The sequence below is a fragment of the Anoplopoma fimbria genome, chromosome 20 (genome assembly GCF_027596085.1).
Source record: "Anoplopoma fimbria isolate UVic2021 breed Golden Eagle Sablefish chromosome 20, Afim_UVic_2022, whole genome shotgun sequence".
Lineage (NCBI taxonomy): Eukaryota > Metazoa > Chordata > Actinopteri > Perciformes > Anoplopomatidae > Anoplopoma > Anoplopoma fimbria.
The window spans coordinates 15583185-15602933 of NC_072468.1; the positions used below are offsets into that span (position 1 = coordinate 15583185).

Here is a 19749-nt window from a genome sequence, read left to right on the forward strand (position 1 = left end):
AATAAAAAGGTTGAAAAGTAATACATATTTCTATCTGTGTTGTCTTCTTTCTCTGTGTGTGTAATCTGCTGTAAGTGCAATGTTGGACCTGGACAAAGAATGTGTCCTGAAGGTGATTTCTGAGTGTTGAAAGCCAGAAATAGGTAGAAAAAAAGCAGTGGGAAGAGTAAGACAGATTGCGTGTTCCTGCAGTGTTTACCCTCATGACTTTACAGTTTGACCGGACCAATCTCCTAAAAGCTTCAGATAAAGTTAATTAATGGATGACGTCCATTACTGTGCACATGCGCACACGCAGGTGGAAAGAAACGTGAAGACCTTCACCCGTCTGCTAAATGAAGAATTGATCCGTGACTTTTTAAAATGATTGCATGGTCAAAATGACGTGTGTGTGTGTGTGTGTGTGTGTGTGTGTGTGTGTGTGTGTGTGTGTGTGTGTGTGTGTGTGTGTGTGTGTGTGTGTGTGTGTGTGTGTGTGTGTTGTGGCCTCTCTCTCTCTCATACCTTTATGTGATAAATGTTTTAGAGATTTTAAGTGCATATGAAGTGGTTACATTTTTCAATACATGTTAGTAAGAACCATCATGATTGGCACCAATTTTCAAATTTCAAAGGTGTCTTATTTATTGGTCAACCAGTTTAAACTCTTAGTTATTGATCCAGAGATAAAATCCTTAGGTGACCTTTATGTTATGCTGGTGTGGGGATCTCTGAGATGATTGGATGGCCTTTTGTTTAACATTACCCTCCACCCCTCCTTAGCCGTACATGTGCCAAATAGAGCAGGACAGCGGAGGATTCTGTCTAAAACTGCTTAATGTAGGAGTTCATTTCAGTTAACATAATGAAAAATGATGATAATAATACAATAAAAGCCCCTGGGTAAGCACTGAAATGGTTTGTCTATCACACTGATGGCTGAGGAGCAGTTGAATTCAGATGCGTTATTCTATTTAGTGATAATACAACAGCAACTGGTGTTTAAATGTGCTTTCCACTCTCTTTGTGCATTTCAGTGGGATGTTTTTCGATGGCAATCACACCTACATGATTGAACCTGGAGGACAGGGCAACAGCAATGTAAGTACACGGTTTTATCAATTTTCCTTTCTTCCATCTTTTCATCCTGTCATGTCCAGCTGCCTTCCAGCCCTGTTTGTTATTCCATGGTCAGATATTGTTGCATCATTATATCATTCAAAATTGAGTAATCCTTGAACGTCCTGATTGCTTTTTCTAATAAAGCCCAAAAAGGAAGTCTTTCTTTAGGCTGGTTTGTCAGGGGGTTTAGTCAAATTTGCATGCATACTACTAAAACTTTCTTCTTTATTTGTTTTCCTTTGAAACACAAATTTGTGGTTATCTATATTTAAATCATGATTTCTACTTTTTCAAACTAGCTGAGGTTCTCTACAATCTTTCATTTTTTTCTTCCTGGATGTTAATCACTGTGCCATAGGACTGTGTGTGCAGCACATAAGTGGTGAGAATGGTTTTCCTCATATTACAGGATTCATGCTCGTCGTTTAAAGTCCTGAGAGGAGATTTGGACTAAATCAGAGTCAGTTACAGATCACACACCAGTTGTCGCTATCTTTTCTAATGAGCCATGAGTGTGGCCCGCAGGTCTCAGGACAGAGAGATTTGCTGGATAACAAACAACCTACAGCCAATTAGAAAATAACAATTACAGGCATTATGGTCGCAACAAAAAGGACAGATATGAGATTGTCTAAAGACGTCTTGAGCATGAGAGTGAAAGAACAAGTTGCTGATACTCTGTGTGCGCGTGTCCTTTCTGCTCTAATTAAAACTTCTAGAAGAAGTGTGTTTCTGGTGCTAATCAGTAAGGGACGAATGGAGACACGATAAGAGAGTTCAGGGGTTTTGTGTATGTGTGTGTGTGTGTGTGTGTGTGTGTGTGTGTGTGTGTGTGTGTGTGTGTGTGTGTGCACTTATGGGTGTTGGTAGTGGCGGCCTGGCACAAAGCTACTTAAGATTCTTTCCCATATTACAGTTTTAGTGCCGACGGTGTTGAAAGAATGTAAAGGACAGGAAATAAAGACAATGGACGGTTGTAAAGAGCAAGTATAAGGCTGACAAGAGGATTGCTAACTGAGAAAAAGGGATGAGAAAGTGTCAAGTACAGAAAGGGAGGATGAGCTGAGCAAAAGACACAAAACTGTTGGTAAATTAAAGGTAATTTGATTTGATTGATCTTCTGCAGAAAAACTACAAAACAAGAGGAACTAGTTGGTTTGTAATGTTAGTTGCTATATCACTGTTATACAATATGGAAAGAAAATGTAAGTTAAAGCAATAGAATATTCAGACTTTAAAACATTTATAAAATAAGATAGAGAAAGAGAAAGAGCGATAAACAACAAAGCTTCAGCCCACTAGGTTTATTTCACATATGTCATGGCTTTCTTCTTCTCCTCCACTTCTTCTTTGACTCCCTCCTCATCTGGCCTCTTCGTCTCTGCCTCCGTCATTCCTCTCCAGCGTTTTCTGGAGAGACTGAATTATTCAAGCGATGAGAGAGAGAGAGAGAGAGAGAGATCTTAACTCAGAATATAGCTGCAGCACTCGTCTTCAGAGATACAGAATCTTGGTAGCCTTTTTTCGGTCATTCACACAGGCCCAGTGACGTAAAATGCACATAAAGATAAGAAGAGATTCTCCACTAGTTTAGTTGTTCTGTGTGTGTCATGCCAATCGTTAGGCCAAAACACTGCTGCATATCAAATATATTGACGTATTGTGTAGCACATATACAAAGCCAAAGGAAAGACATAAATTCCGGTGACATCCTGTAAGTCATTTCAAATTGATTGCTCTAATTAGAAGAATAACTTTAATGCTACAAGCCTAAATGTTCACAAGATTTATCTGACAGTTTAAGTTCCTTTGCAGTTTCAGATTTTACATACAAAACATATAATCTTATCATCAAATATGATTATTATTATTATTAATTAAACTACCCAACAGAATACAAATCAGTTACACCTTGATCAAATACCGTGCTAAAATGCTACTTAGATGTTAATGCACCATTTATAATTGTGGTATTACAACTTTTGTTCAAGTAGAGGATTGAATTACTTGTTCATCCTCTACACATTGGACACATTTACTTTTCATCTTCAAGTATGATATAACTCAGGTTCAGCATTAAGTTGTAAAATGGTGGAACTCAACTGGCCTAAAAGGAACCTAGGCTTCTTAGATACTGTAAATTATATAAAATATAATTGTCTGTACCGTAGTATAAGTACTGATGTGCTTTTGGAAAAATATTTGGCACGTAGCTCCATTGGTAGTGATGGGACAGAGCTTCCCCCGAGCCAAGCAATGGCTGTCAGTTTGTCAGCGCTGAGCTCTGGATGTCTGCTCCCTGCGGGCGATGGTCCACCGTGACTGTCTCTCCCTCTCTGCATCTCTGGGCTCCTCTCGGTTTATCTCTTTCTCTATTTCACTCTCTAAATATCTCTTTGTCTCTTTGACAGTCTGCTTGGTCTGCAAGCCGTCCACTCTTTTTTTTGTCACAGATGTTTGCTGCGTAAACCTAAGTGCTCCTCATGTAACCTTCGTACCAACACACACACACACACACACACACACACACACACACACACACACACACACACACACACACACACACACACACACACACACACACACACACACACACACACACACACACACAGAACATACTGTGCTTTCTGAGTTGATTTTATAGGGCTCTCTTTTTTAAATGTTGTTTGCTCAGTCATGTTCTTGTTATAACCTGAAACAGACACTTATCATTTAGTAGTATTAAATGCCTGTTATGTACCACAGTTACAGCTGTTATGATTTAGTTGAAAGTGATAGGAAAGAGAAACATGGCAGGATGGGGGGTGTTGAGATGGATAGAGAGTTGGCATTGCCCCTGTCGACCATATGGTGAGTCCATCTGATCTTCTTCTGCCAAGGCAGAAAAAGTTATGCAGGACATTAGCTAAGTGTGTCCAGAACCAGCTGCTCATGTCACCTTATGCAGCTAAACTGGTTTCAAAGTGTATTATTGTCTTATGTAAATGGAGTTGTGAATAAGTAGACTACAGTTGTGAGCAAAACAGAACGCCAAAATGTATGTTGGCATACGAACGTGACGTACCCGGGAGCTACGAGGCTGATACATGTAAATCTTGCAATTAGTGTTTGTGTGAGCGTGAACATGCAGACAACTTGAATATGTGTGATGCTGACTTGCACTTGCAGAAAACACCATATGTTTAGCACTCTTGTTGTTTTGGACACCTTCCCAACCCCACCTGCACCTCAGGGCCCCTGCGGCTACATCCCAGCAGCTCTATTCCCTTTCAGGGAGGACCGAGAACAGCATCGTGCTGTGTATTGTTGATATTGCAGTGACTGTGATTTTGGTGTTGCAGCACATTTAAACTATGAAGGCTAAAAAAAACAAAGACAAAGCAGTATTTTGATAATTGATTAATGGCTTAAGTCATTAATCAAACAACAAAACTAGCAGCTTGTCCCAAATCTATACCAAATACTAATTCTAAGCAGGACTTTTGAATGTCGTGTTTTCACGCTGGATAAGTGACAAAATGAAGTATACTCACACCGGCACAGTGTGCACACTAATACTAAATAGTCTACTGTGGTATTGATGGAAACTATTCCCCCACAATGCAATGCACAAAGGAAATGGATGAGCTGGATAAAAATTTTTTATATAGGTTTACCTGTAAATGAATTGTGAATGGTGGTGAAACAGCTTAAAAAAAACTTGGGAAAAAAAATTGATTTGTATCTACATACTAAAATGTGCTCATCATCACTAAACACAAAATACAGCTGAGGCTGATTGGAACGTCATTAATGTTGTACGTGTATTGGGCCAAGTGAAATTTAACCTGATCGATATTAAGAGATCACCAAAGTTATTAATATCTATCCGCTGGGCACCATGAATGCCTTTAAAATGTAATATCAATCCTTCAAATAGTTTTAAAATTGACTAAATCTGATTCAATTGTTCTCAAATGTGAGAATTTGCAGGTTATGTCTGATTTTTAAATCATTTTTAACAATATCTTTACATTTCTGCAAAATATTCCCAAATCTGGAAGGATAACTGAGGATGAGGGAGTGGGGGAGTGAAGGATCAAGTAAGGGGTGGTGGTGGCAGGTTGCAGGGTTGGGGGGAGGGGTTGTTTACATTAGATGCCTAGAGGAGGATTTTTTATTCTAGTTCAAGCTGAGAGTGAAGCTCAGAGTGTGTTAGAGCTGATAGGATAAAAACGGGGGTCTCCCTGTGGCCTCAAGCCAACTTCATGTTTCTAAACCTGGACCAGTTCATTCACACATGCAGACCAAGAGCAATAATGAAAATCGTGTTACCCCTCCCTTCTTTATATTCATGAGCCAGTAGTCTGTGTCTGAGGTACCATCTCCCCTGGCAACCTAGGCTCCGCCCCGTCTCTTTGTAGCACGCCATATGAAAGCCATCTGTGTTTCGGCCCTTAATCTCCATCACTACACACTCCCTGTCGAGTCTATATGGTTGTATTTTTAAGATGGGAGTGAGGATCTGGGCAACAAAGAAGAAACTGGTCCAGAAAATGCTTTATTACAACAGTTAATTTAGGCTTAATGCACCGTGTATGTGCTACAAATAAAACAAAGGCATCTATGTCATATGGTCTTATTAATCATCAGCCACTAAATTACCAGTCAACATGAAAGTGTGACATCAAAGCAGGAGTTGGCTCCAATTATAGCTGCTGCAGTTTAAGCTGGTGGATGCTCGGTCCGCTAGGACTACATCAAAGATAAGACAAAACACTGCAGCGCTAAAAGATTCATTTTAATAGAGTGCTCACTGTTTTAATTGGCTATAGTTTCTGTCTGGAGTCTGATGTGATAACCTAAATATTTACCCACAGAGCAGATCAAAGTTCAGGGCAAATGCCAATGAGTTTTTATTATCAGAGTAAAGTGAACATTTCATCACAAAGGTTAAACTAAAATCTTGCTCCAAAGCCAAACAAGGGCGAGGTGGTATCATTCCTGGAGGAATTGATGATAAAAGTAGTCATTAGATGCATGTAGGTCTATTTTGTATGTGTGTTTTCAAAAAAATTAAGATTTTTGCACTATGTTTGGTAATTTGGCATTCTTTGATGTGAAAATATGATGATTGTGTCACTTTAGCAGCTGGAGATGTGGAGGTTGTAGGTGTAAGCTGTAAACATAGCCCCAGCATCACTGGTGCACTGCAGACTGACATATGGATACCTTTAATATCCCTCAGCGAATCAAGTCATCACGACGAGATTACAGAAGGAAGAATAACATTTTATGCCGAAACATTTCTGGGAAACCAGAACCTCACCAGCCATTCAGTCAAAACAATTTATCAATTTAACACTGCGGAAACAACCAGCTGGAAACATCACCTCAGCAGATATGGGCTAGCTCTCTTTTCCAGTTTGCAATCCAGTCTGACTGAAATGTTACTCAGTTTCTCCTCTTAGTCTTTTGCCAGATGAGTGAGGATGGACAAATTACTTACATGAATTATTTCATTTTAAAGAGATCTATTGTGTGTCTAGTTTTGCTTTGTTGTTGTTACCCCAGCGCATAAACAGGCACACACATACAATGTGATTTATGTTTTAATATAAACAAAAAAGATGACAGTGTAGAAAAACATGTGACTTCAACATTGTTGAGTATGATGAACGCATTAGACTTTGAAGAATTGTTGATCAGTGCTCATTATGCAAAAGGCAAGTCTTAAACTGTAAGGTAAAAAAACGGCTACAACCACAGAACAATATTACACTTCCAGTGGACATGTTGAATGCAGATGAACAGCACTCTCATTCCTGTTAGTGTTTTCTTTTTTTTTTTTTTTACATTACTGTTCATAATTTAAATGTAATTACACACAGTGATCAAAATCTGCAAATTTCATACTACTATTTTTTAGACATTAACCCTTCGGAAAAGTATGTTGCATAAATGATTAAGTAATATGTTAGAAAATACTTGAGGCTAAAACAAAGTCAGTGAACAAAGGCAATGTAAACTGGCACAGTATTCACACAATTAGTGCATTAAAAACTTCAACAGCTACTCCTCACAGGGGCAATGTGACATTAACAATTCATGTTACATAAACACAAAAGATATCAACAGGTGAGTCAGTTAGTATTTGTCCATTTAGAACAATAGAATTTAAAGTAATGCACAGTAGTTATAACATTAGACTTCAATAGTGAAAGCTTTAAACAGACAGAAGTGACAAGTAATTTGAGTATGAATATGTGTCCAACATAAACAAATGTAACAGAATAATAACTGACTAGCTTTAACTAGCTTTTTGGCAGCCATCATCAGGGCTTCTTTAATCTAAAATCCAGAGTGGGACTTTATATTCAACCACATACAAAATGCTAGTAACAACTTCCTTGTAACTAGTACATTGGTCCTTTGGCAACTTTACCAAGTTAGGAGCTATTGTTTGTGATCCTTCTCTGCTGGTAAAAAAGTTAAAAAAGGCTAGTTGGTTGAGATATCTTTCAGGTATGGCAGGAAATATTTTCTTCCCTTTCTACAATACTAAGCTAAATACAGTGTTATTTGCACCAGTGATAATAGTGCTCAATGTGTGCTCAAAAAAAATAACATCCTTCATAAACCCAGGGTTCTTTTGTCTGGGCTTCTTCTTTCATCTATAATCAGCAATTTACAGACCTATACTTACTGACTGAATCACTCTAGGGGCTATAAATAGCTCTCACATTATTAACTTACATCAATTATACTCTATTAGTTTCATCAGTGGTGAACTTCATGGACATTTATGGACAGACGCCTTGAATGTGTTGACGTTATCAGCAGCTTTTTATCTTACTGTCCCTGTGTCAGCACGGGAATGTCGATCTCTATGGCAGACATCCGTGAGCGGGAGGAGTAGCGGTGGCCCGCGTAGGTGGATGCGTAGCCCTGAGATGGAGCGTAGCTCTGCGAAGGAGCATAACTCTGTGAGGGAGCATAACTCTGTGAGGGAGCGTAGCTGTAGGCCTGGTTCCCTCCCACCTCTGAACCATACCCATCTGGAGCAGAAATCTGAGACATGTACACCTGTGCTGGTGCAGGGGCAACCAAACTTTGCGCGTAGCCCTGGGAGGTCACATACGGCTGGGCGTCGATCACTGTGGGAGGGTAGGTCTGTGGTGGGAAGGGCTGAGGACCATAAACTGGGGAAGGAGGATATCCGTTGGCAGTGAGAGGCTGGGAGGAGAGAGAGGTAGGCATGGAGGGCAGGGGCAACCAGAAGGGCGAAGGCAACTTCTTACACATACAGTACCACATGAACATCAGCAGGGCGGCCAGCATAAGTCCTCCCGAGCAGCCTATAGATACATACACAGCAAAGCCATCGGAGAAAATTTTGTCATATCTGATGTTCATTTCCTTGGTGCGGAACAGGAACCACACTGAGGGTGCGATGGCGATAGCTCCGCCTAGGAACAAGAACACCGCTGCCACCAGGTGACAGCCTGCATTGTTGACCAGAAATCTGATGGTCTTAATGTCCGGTTCAGGCTTGTCTGAGCAGCAGCAGGTCTTACACATTCCTGCCATGCACAGCAGCAAGGCTAGAGAGCCGAACAGCAGGCCTGTGGGCAGGCAGAACTGCAGAAGCCGCAGATCCAGCTGGTCCACTTTAGAGTACCACTGGAAACATGAGAAGACATGATTTCTATTAGGACCAATTAGGACAGAAAAGAAAAAAACATGAGGAGAGCAAATTTATCAATGTAATACCTCTGAATCATAGTAGTAACATCCTGAATAGCCGTCCTGTTTTACACATTTAGCCCACAGCCCATCATACACGCTGATATTCTTGGCATTACGATTGAAAGTGACGAGTCTCGTTATACGCCACTGAGGGATTATTGCTGCCACAGCAATCCCTCCCAAAGACACAAAGGCAACGATGAAGGCAAAAGCGTTGGTGGCGTGGATGTCCCGGCACGACATGGTGGTGCTGACAACAGGAACTGAGGCAACTAGGAGATTTCCTGTTTGAACACATAAAGGGAGGAAGTCAGACAGAAAGAAGTGACTGGTCAATGCAGTGGAAAGCAATGAGGCCATAATGACTGGGAATGTAGTTCTTTACACAGAACTCCTGATCATAGGAAAATGCAACATATAAAAGCTTCTCCTAATGGCCCCATTACTACTGAAGTAAGCTAATTATGCCACAGACTGACCTAGCTATGGGCAACCCCCCTGTATTTCTATGCACCACAGCGTAGTTGACCCAATATCTGCCGTCCCCGAGAAACAATGCTCTCATTTCATTAGCAAACAAAGTGGGAATGACTTGGAAGCTGAGGTTGCAGGGGCAAGAGTGTCTATACTGCAGTGTATAACATAGACTGTACAGCTAAACAATGAGCAGTTGAACTAGATGTTAAAGGTCTCTTTATGTGGCAGCATACAGCAGTGACTGTGAAAACTTTATATAGAGAAACTCCTATGTGTCTTTAATACAATCACGTCTAGATATTTTTTTTGCATATTTGCAATACATCATACCTTCAGATGATATAAACGCAGCTGCAAGAGACAGATCATATCACCACTGTCATGGCTTCTCTTCACCTTATATTTAGTTGCCGTGTGTTTTCATCTTAATCCTTTTTTTCCCCCCACATGGTAACTTAACTACAAGGGTCAATGATAACTGCATCCTCCCACAATAACAAGTGTGATAACACACTGACATTATCATTATACTTATACCTGGTATTACAGTCAAAAGTTTGGACACACCTTCTCATTCAACTACTTTGAATAATCTAAAATATAAAACATATTCTGGTTTGTTGAGCATTTGTTTGTTTAACACATAACTCCATATGTGTTCCTTCACAGTTTGGATGTCTTCAATATTAATCTACAATGTAGAAAAAAATAAAATAAAGAAAAACCATTGAATGAGAAGGTGTGTCCAAACTTTTGACTGGTACTGTATATTGAAAACAAATGTAGTGATCAAGACGACGCCTGTCTGTTTGATAGCTAACCTATAATAAGGTTAGGTTAGCTAGCGTTAGCATTAGCTCTTTAGCCCTTTGACTCATCGCTACCTGGAGACACGTAACGTTATGACCGGGTTAATACCTGCATACCTCAACAATATTGTTGTCTTAAATCCACCGTCAACATGTGACATAATAACCACGATATGTTTTTCAATAGGCTGACTGAGCATTTCACGCTAACCTTAAATTAGCCAACTAGCTAGCTAGCTGGTGGCTAATCAGTTAGCATTAGAGCAACCTGTTGCGTCCGGAATTCCTAACTGTAAAACTGAAACACGACAACTACATTACACATAGACAAATACCTTATATGTCCAACTGTTAGGTCGTGTTTAGAGCGAGAACAGTGTCATTTCAGCCCGGTCTCCTCTACAGACTCGGTCCAAACCAGACCCAAACAAAACCCTTTTGGCTGGAGTACAGTCAATGTTTTCCTGCCCTCAGTGTTGACTCACAGGTGGTTGACGCATGCGCGCAGAGCATTAAAACCACAGGGTTGATCAACTTTGACATTAAAATTGGAAGATAAAAAGTAGATACAATAATCAGGTGAGCAAATAGAGTACAACAGGATTAATAAAAATATGTAATTGTCAAAAACTAGATTAAAAATATAGAGATATAAATCCCTACACCGTAAATTGAAAAACATATAAATTGGTCTGCTATTGACATTCTGGTTCAGTAGCTGCAAAGTATTTTGTGAGGCAGCAGAGGTCAACCAATATTCTGTACAAATCCTCTTTGATGTTTGTTTTTTTATAGCAAACATATGCTAGTATATGTCTCCCTGAGCTTTTTGTGCGTGGGTGCAATATAAAGAAAAGAAAAAAGAAAATCAACATAGGAGTCATCAATACAGATGAGACAGAATCAAACAAGCAGCATGGACATATATTATTATTTTTGGACACTTACCTCAGGGGAACTGGAACACAGCTGCTTCACTATCATTTGGATGTGATCTGTCTCACTGATGAAATTCTTCTTTTTGTGTCTTTCAGGGAGATGTCCGCATTCACATGATATATAAATCTGCAGGGCATGAGGGATTTAATGATCTCCTCAATGGTAAGATGATTTAATGCATGCTTAATATTTATAAAAAGTACTGAAATACATTTTTATTTATTGATGTTTCTGTTGTCTAGGTGATTTTCCAGAGCCGCCTTTTCCAAGTCCTCCATTTCCCGGGTCAAGAGTTGTTCACAGGAGAAAGAAGAGACAGGTATGACTCCTCTGCAGGCACATTTGTAGGAAAATCATCATCATTAGCAGGTGGATGCTAATGGACTCACATTGACTTCACTTTATGATGTGCACATGAGTATGTTTGTTAATGTGTGTGAGATAGAGAGATAATTATGCTCTGGATGCTGTTTGTCCAAACCTGTTTCTCCTGCTGTTTCCCTACTGGCATGTTTTATCTAAATTCATAAAGGTAAAGAGAGAGAGCTTTTGCCTAGCTCTCCTCCCACACAAAAACTCCCCACCTCTCTCTTCTTCTTTTTTTCATGAAATATTTACCTTGTGAGTTTGCCGCTTCCTCGTCTTTTCTCAGACACAGTCAGATGTCTGCAGCTGTCGGTCCCTCAGCCCTCAGAGCTGCTCTCATCTTTATTTGGAATAAAGACAAACCTGGTTTAGCTTTGCAAACTTCATCCTTATTGATTTGTCGTTTCTTTTCTCTGTGACTCATGAGACAAGAGATGATCTTTGTATTTACTGTGTGTGCTGTTCGGAAACTGTCATTGATGTAGAAATGTCTTGGTTGAGGAAAAGGGTGTCTGTCTGTCTGTTTTTATGATGAAACTGTGTTGTATCTTCTCAGGCTCCACATGTGTCACACAATGTAGAGGATGAGACCAAATACATTGAGTTGATGGTGATCAATGACCATTTAATGGTAAGTAGATATGGTATGGTTGTACAATTATGATAGACTGTACACCGTAAAATTATTAATTCTATCACTTTAAATACTACCTTCATTGTGCATAAACCAGACAGTTTTGATCCAATTGGCCCTGACTAAAATCCCCCGGGACTGAAATGTTTTATACACAATAAAGGTGATATTTAGAGCGATTAAATGCTCAGACACTGGCTCCTTTTACACATCTGATGGCTCAAAATTGAATTGTTTCCTCTCTGTCCCTCTCTCGGTCTCTCTCTTCAGTACAAGAAGCATCGGCTTTCCGTTGGACACACGAATAACTATGCTAAGTCAGTGGTCAATATGGCTGACATGGTAAGAATTTTATTGATCCTCTTCTTGGAAAGCTTGCCACAAGCACTTCCAGGTATTGGAGCTGAGCGCACATTGAACTGATTTCTCATTTAACCAACCTCACTCTCTACATTTAAAACCTCTCATGGCCCATAATATGCTGCGTGCAGCCATTAACCAGCCAGTCATGAGTTTTTTGACTGGCTGGTTAATGGCTGAAACAGCAGTGGCCTCCCAACAGTACTGAGGCAGATATTTCAGTGTTTCATTATTTGTGGCCACATTTTGTTTGCTGTGCTACTGAAATCTGACCTGCCACAGGGTCATGCCTGTAAGCTGAGCGGGGAAGGTCATGCTTTTCTGTCGTGTCCTTGAAGAATATCATATGAAGCAGACTCTATTTGGGATGTACACATTGATTTGCATGAGAGAGTGTAGTTGCCTTTTTTTCCCCAGTGTATGCCATCCTGCCACAGCAGTAGGCCACATTCACAGTGGCATCAGATATGATGAATATTATAGCAATCACAAATAAATTACAATGGGTATTACGATACAGAACGCCACACCACTGAGGCCACATTGCCCGCCCAGAGCCTGGTTCTGCTTGAGGCTTCTTCCCGTTAAATTAAAGAGTACAGTCTGCACCTTCTCTAAAGGAAAAGTGACATGAGATAACTTCTGTTTGTGTTAATAGGAAATTGACTTGATTTAACAGAAAATTTATTAGAGTAAAATCTTTTATAGTTTGTATTCAGTAAAACGTGACCTTATTCGTAAAAGGCATTGTCACAGATACAGTCCCTTCCTAAACAAATGTCCACTCACTACAGCGTGTCACATGCGGAAACATCTGTCACCACTGATACTGATTGACACAGTGTTCATTCACAAACCAACTAGCATTTACTGTAAAGTAAATGGTACATTCCCTTCCATTTGATGGACATGTGCATATAAGGGTATAAGAAAACAACAACAAATCTTAACTAGAAATCTACTTTCTAGCCATTTTTAACCACATCTCAACGATCTAATTTGCTCAGTTGTCATCTTATTGTATTTACCCAGAGTTGATGATCAAGAAATATATTTTGAGGGAAAAGTGATGGCTCTTTTTATATCTCTTTAATGCTCTTTCTGTGATTTTTAAACCAAGCATCCGATTTTCTGAAGAATAAATCCCCAATGATATTTGGCAAAACTCAGAAAGTAGTTAACAACACTAACTCTTGCTCTGAAGGTATCTCTAGAATAACTAAAAGACTTATCTAACCATCTGGATGAAAAATATGACATCCTCTGAACGATAATAATAAAAAAATGAATTCAACCCGTCTCTTAAGTTCTGACTGTATTTCAGAAACCAGGTAGCGCAGAGTGACATATTCCTGCCCTTTTTTATAAACTCCCCCCAAAAATTCATATTGTATGGAAATGCAAAATTTGGCAGGCAAAGCATCATTATACCAATGTAACAAAATGTTACATTTTGATTCACATTACACAGATTGAATTAAATGATCTTCTGGATTTTTCAAATTTCACCACTTATTTATTTTTCTGAGAATTGGCTATGTAACTCAAATGTATAGAGGCAAAAACCAGGATGAGGATGGCTCTTAATCTGCACAAACCGAGGTGGAGGTTATAAAGGCTGGATTGGGAACAGCTTTGTTTGGATATACTACTGGCATTCAGTTTAAACAAAGAGGCTTTGCTCTTCTCCAGTGTTTCTCTGGCCCGGTACCCCAATAGATTTCCATTTTATGAAAGCAAACATTATTATTTGCCACTTTGCTCCCTCTACAGTTTGTCCTTCAGACTGTTACCCTTATTGACTTTGTTTGTCTGCCTGTAATGTGCTGCTGTCTGGTGGTGGGAGACTGATCCCACTTACTGTTTGAATGGCGCTTTTACAGCAGACAGCTTAAGATGTTGATGAAAAAGCATGCATACATTGCATTTCACTTCAAGTCAAAAGATAACTTACTGATTTTAAATGTATTATTAATTCTCCAGATTTTCAAGGAACAGCTTAATACCCGGATTGTGCTGGTCGCCATGGAAACATGGTCAGCTGACAACAAGTTCAACATTGACGATGACCCCATGGTGACGCTGAGGGAGTTCATGAAGTATCGAAAAGACTTCATCAAGGAGAAATGCGACTCTGTTCACCTCTTCTCGTAAGTCGGAATACTTAAAATTATGTTCTTGTGTCCTGGAAATATAATTTTATTAAACACACTTTATTTTCTTGACAGAGGGAACCGTTTCCATAGCAGCTGGGGTGGAGCTTCCTATATGGGAGGAGTTTGCTCCCTGACTAAAGGAGGGGGAGTCAATGAGGTGAGCCTCGGACTACAAATTACAGATCTGCAAAGTCTCCAAATTCACAGTCAGTTTACTGTCCATTAATGGAGGATGTAATCACAGTGGAGTACAATCATTATTCCTTATCTCCACATGGAGCAACACCAGCATGCTCACTTATTTATGTTGTTTAATGAGAAATATATATATTTTTCCTGTTATATTCTGCAGTTTCAGTCTATAGGCATTTAGTATCTGTTACTCCATTTGATTAATTAATTAATATTTTTTTGTTTACTTTGAGCGGGATGCCTTTGTAAGCTCCTTTATAAAACCATTTACTTTTTCAGACTTGTCTGATATTCTGTGCATTTCTGTCTCCTGCTGTTTCCCTCTCGTCCGTCTGCCTGTCTCTTCATCAGTACGGGAAAACAGATGAGATGGCAATAACCCTCGCTCAGTCTCTTGGACAGAACATTGGCATCTTCTCTGACAAGAAGAGGATCCTCAATGGTACACAGTTAAACATTAATGAGTCCTTTATTTATTCCTTTTCCAGCACACTTTAATTTTTAAGGAAAGAATGTTTATGTGTGTTTTGTTTAATTTCCAGGCGAGTGCAAGTGTGATGATCGTTGGTCGGGCTGTATCATGGATGATGTTGGGTAAGTTACTTTTACAGAACAATCCCTGATCAATTCATAACGTTTAAGCCAAAATAACAACAGACGAGAGTTTTCCCAACTAATTGTCTGACGAAAGTCTGACTGGGATAAATCTGTGTATTTGCGTCAGTGAGCAGATGTTGCACAGAGTTTTCCCAATATATTTTAGACACAACATTAGAGTTGGATACCATGTTGTACATTAGCTTTAATGCTAACATCACACTTTACTGAAAAGAAAATTGTATATTTGTTTGCTTAAGAATTTATTTTCTATTTTGAATGGAAGGTCACTAAAGAGTTAAATGGAATCTGATGCAAAAGTCTTTAAACTTGTGGACATTTTTTGAGTTTAGAATTTGAACTAGAATATATTCTCCTAAGTGTCTCAAAGCAGTTAAAACATAATCATATTTGATTATCTTTGGAAGTGCTTGTTTGCAGCAGGTTTATTTTATTTGTTAGGAAGAATTTACAATATTAAACATAATTGTTACCATTTTATGTACCAGAGTTAGTTTAAAGTAATTTTTTGTCGATTGTCACTTTTAAAACATACACACGGTGAAGATAACCACTAAACAAGCTGGACTAACAGGACAAAATAAAACAATGTTACACACTATAGTACATCACACACACAAACCATGTCAGCAACAAATCTATGATAGACAAATGATGTAGTTCTAGATAATTTCATCAAATTAAAAATGTATTTATTAGTGTTAATATGCTGATATCAATATTTCCATCCACTGGAGTGTCATTGTAGTTTGATAATTCACCACTAGGTGTCAGCCTATGTGAATTTTTCACATGACTTGTTTATATAACTTCATTGGGCTTCTCTCAGCAGTAGTATGTTATATAATCTGTTGCTTGCTAAGATTAGTTAACAGGTGGTAAATCAGTCTGTGTATGTTTTGTGTTTCATGACAGTGTTTGTCCTAAAATGCGTTAGTATACATCAGTGGTGTTTGTACTGTGGAGGTTTTCTGTGAGCATAAAGGATGTGAGTGTGTGTTGTGTCTGTAAAAAACCTCTGCGTCCTGTGTGTATGTGTGATATATATATATACCCCTCTTCTTAAATACTTCTTGCGTTCCCCCTCTATCCCGAATGGGACAGCAGGTGAGCTGAAGCTTGGCTAGAACGTTGCCTGTGCTGTTTTGAACCAACCGGCTGCCTCGGAGGGGTTGTCAGTCATCACAACCTTTCCCATCTCATCCAACAGCACGACAGCTGCTGTGGCCCCAGCTTCTCTGTTTTATTCAAATGATATGAAAAAATACAGTTTGATGTCCTTTTCTTATACACTGACTGTATTTTTCATAATCATTTAGTACAATTTCACATGTACTTCATGTGTATTCTTCAGTTTTTGGATGTCACTGTCTAATCAGCCAAGAAAAATTTATTGATTTAATTATTCAAATTTATTGATAGGCTCCTTCTCCCTCCTGCGCTTTGAAAGTCAGGACTTTTCATCAGTTATTTTTGTCCATCACTAACCGATTGAAACAGTCTGCAATGTCATTCTCATCTTAGGCCAATATTTGACTACCTCATTTCACTGTAACGGCAGTGCACTTCCCTAACACTCCCCGTTCAGGCTCTGCTCTATTGGTTATCATAATAATGCTGCTATAATGTCATGTGGTCACATGGCAGAGGACAGGTGACTCTGTGCTCCTATGAGACTGTCACCTGTGAATGGACCTGGCCCAGATCTATATTCACTAAAATAAACTCAATGGTATTTCAGACACTTGTATTCAATGAGCAACCCTCCGTCATGTCCATTGACGGACGTTTCTTTTTATTCCTTAGCACCTGCATGTCTGATCGACCTAACCTGACTACTATTACTAACTGTTCTCACATTTCTCACAGGGTTTAGCTGCTTTGTATGTGTGTGTGTGTGTGTGTGTGTGTGTGTGTGTGTGTGTGTGTGTGTGTGTGTGTGTGTGTGTGTGTGTGTGTGTGTGTGTGTGTGTGTGTGTGTGCGCGCGCGTGCGCGTGCGCATGTGTCTATATGTCTTTTCATATGTTTGTATGCACATATTGTTTGAACATGCATTACGGACGAGTTAGGATTTAGAATTGTTCTATATATATTTATTTTATATTTCCTTTCTGTTATTTTCTCATGAACTCATTTATTTTTGCCATGGTAAAACCTGGACAAAATATAGTTAGAAAGAGTGTTACAATGAAAAAATTGATTTCTTTCTGATCTAATTAATTTAAATAGTCTGTAATAAAGACATACTGTCAGGTTATTGATTGTGGTTCAGTGTGATTCAGACACTGCCTTACCTCCTTACAGCCACTAAGAGGTGATAGACTGACTGTCAATGAATGAAGAAAGAAAGAAATGAATGGGAATACATGTAATTATGTTACAGTTTCACCCATTCTAGAGAAATGAAAGGAAATAGAAGTAAGAAATACAAATACAAATGTATACTACAGTACATTTCAACAGTTTAAATAATAATAATGCTGAAAATTTGGACCTATTATGTAGTAAAGGTGTGTAAAAATGCCAGAATACAGTATTGTTTAAATGTATAGTATAGAAAAAAGCAGTATTAATGCCAAAGTAAACCAAAGTATTGCACAGTTTAATGATGGCACAAAAAAATCAATGAAATCAGTATTGCACAGTTGAAAATATGATTATTTATGGAGTTATAGCTGCTAGATGATTGATTAACAATTTTAGCTCCCATGGCAACGATTGTATTTCTCCTGGTGACCAGTGAATCATTCAAGAATGTTTCATCTTAGTTTTACCCCCCATTACTGTTCAAAACGGGGTAAACACTACAAGATTTTGATGAGATTAAGCACTGGTGAAAAAATTTAATTCAAAGATTCAATTCTTTGTGAGAGTTGGGACAACTTTAAACCCAATTAAATCTACCTGAAATATTGTAGTGTGGTTCACCCATCATCAAAGCGTCATTACGGGCTCCTTATACAACTATTATCACTGTAGGTGGCTTCATTTATCCACATTTCATATCAAACAAACTATTATTGCATTGTCTCCTGTGCCAATCCTGATGACCCACAATAACCAGACGCACTCGAGCTAAACATCAGTGGCTGACGGTGCGGCAGTAAGACGATGCCTAACATGGCTTAGGTTTGGGTCGATGTAATAAAAAGCATCAGAATGAAAACAGGACATTTGATTGTGTCAAATTTGCTTAATTATTTCAGAAGTTGTTTGGGCTTCTGGTAAATGTGTCACCTAGCTGGATCTTTTAAAGTTTAACTGTAAGTGAATCAAAGCAATCACACTGAGCATTTAAGAGTTGATGAGCTTGATTTATGTTCTATGTTTTTCTTGAAAATTCGTTCAATATTGATGTGATCATTTTAACATCACAAAATAATGCAATAATTGTGAGTCATCCACAATAGTTAATTTCATGCCAAATTCATAAATGCATCTTAGAATCCGTTCCACATCTTACATATATCTCCGTGTGATCCTCACAATCTTAGCTCTACTGTATATCTACCTCCATGTTATAGTAAGGATCTCCTCTGAACTGTGAGTATGGTAAACCTGTGGTAAAGTCAGAAATATTCATGGTACAGTGTAAGAAAAATACAAACTTTATTAGATATGACAAACCTGACTTGGCATTGTATGTTGCAAGGAAAATAAATGTGAGGTATGAAATGTCAATTTGTGTGGGCAAAAAAGGTTTTGAACTATTTTTTCCCCAGTGTTTTGTCCTGTAATTTGTGTTTGGTGAACAAGCCCCTCTTTGTCCCAGTATTATCTGAAGATGCTGTCTGTAATGTATCCACGGTAATAGCATAACATACTGCGGTTGTGTTAAACAGTTTCTACCTGCCCAAGAGGTTCTCCGACTGCAACGTGGAGGAGTTCCATAACTTTCTAAACAGCGGTGGAGGAGCCTGCCTGTTCAACAAACCTCTGAAGGTACATAGACAGATCAATGGGCCCCTGGGCACAGACATATAAAGGGCCTCCTACATGTTTGTTTTGCTCCCACTTGTAGTTGTTTTGCATCTTGCTTTGGCCATTTTGCATCTCTGTGGGAATTTTGCATCTCTTTTCTGATCATTTTGTGTATATTTGTGACTTCCCAACAAGAAATGTTAGCAGTAACTTCAATCAGAGACTCTGGGGCCCCCTTACCTGTTGGGCCCCTGGGCCTCTTCCCAGTAGTCGCGTTCAGTAATCCGTCCATGGTCATATACTTACATGTGTATTCTTAGTAGTTTGAAAATGAATTCTGCCCTTCTTCCCTCAGCTTTTGGACCCTCCGGTGTGTGGAAATGGCTTTGTGGAGCCAGGAGAGGAGTGTGACTGTGGCAGCCCAGTGGTAAGCTACAGTACTGTAGA

At 39.0% G+C, this 19749-nt stretch overlaps 2 protein-coding genes across 3 annotated transcripts in view; one reads left to right on the forward strand and one right to left on the reverse strand.

The window, feature by feature from the left end:
• Window positions 1–19749, forward strand: part of adam22 (ADAM metallopeptidase domain 22) — a 59725-nt gene that overhangs the window by 26362 nt on the left and 13614 nt on the right. For both annotated transcript variants that reach the window (XM_054620975.1, XM_054620976.1), the window contains exons 6-16: window positions 1017–1080; window positions 11150–11216; window positions 11297–11373; window positions 11977–12051; window positions 12325–12396; window positions 14398–14564; window positions 14643–14727; window positions 15114–15204; window positions 15305–15356; window positions 19224–19323; window positions 19658–19729. In XM_054620975.1, the coding sequence (XP_054476950.1) occupies window positions 1017–1080; window positions 11150–11216; window positions 11297–11373; window positions 11977–12051; window positions 12325–12396; window positions 14398–14564; window positions 14643–14727; window positions 15114–15204; window positions 15305–15356; window positions 19224–19323; window positions 19658–19729 (922 nt within the window). The remainder of the gene's footprint in view (window positions 1–1016; window positions 1081–11149; window positions 11217–11296; window positions 11374–11976; window positions 12052–12324; window positions 12397–14397; window positions 14565–14642; window positions 14728–15113; window positions 15205–15304; window positions 15357–19223; window positions 19324–19657; window positions 19730–19749) is intronic.
• On the reverse strand, window positions 6686–10590 carry cldn12 (claudin 12). The gene is made up of 3 exons (XM_054620977.1): window positions 10451–10590; window positions 8854–9113; window positions 6686–8763 (listed from the first exon to the last, which is right to left on the reverse strand). Exons 2-3 carry the CDS (start codon window positions 9070–9072, stop codon window positions 7933–7935), a joined length of 1050 nt encoding a protein of 349 aa, XP_054476952.1. The 5' UTR covers window positions 9073–9113; window positions 10451–10590; the 3' UTR covers window positions 6686–7932.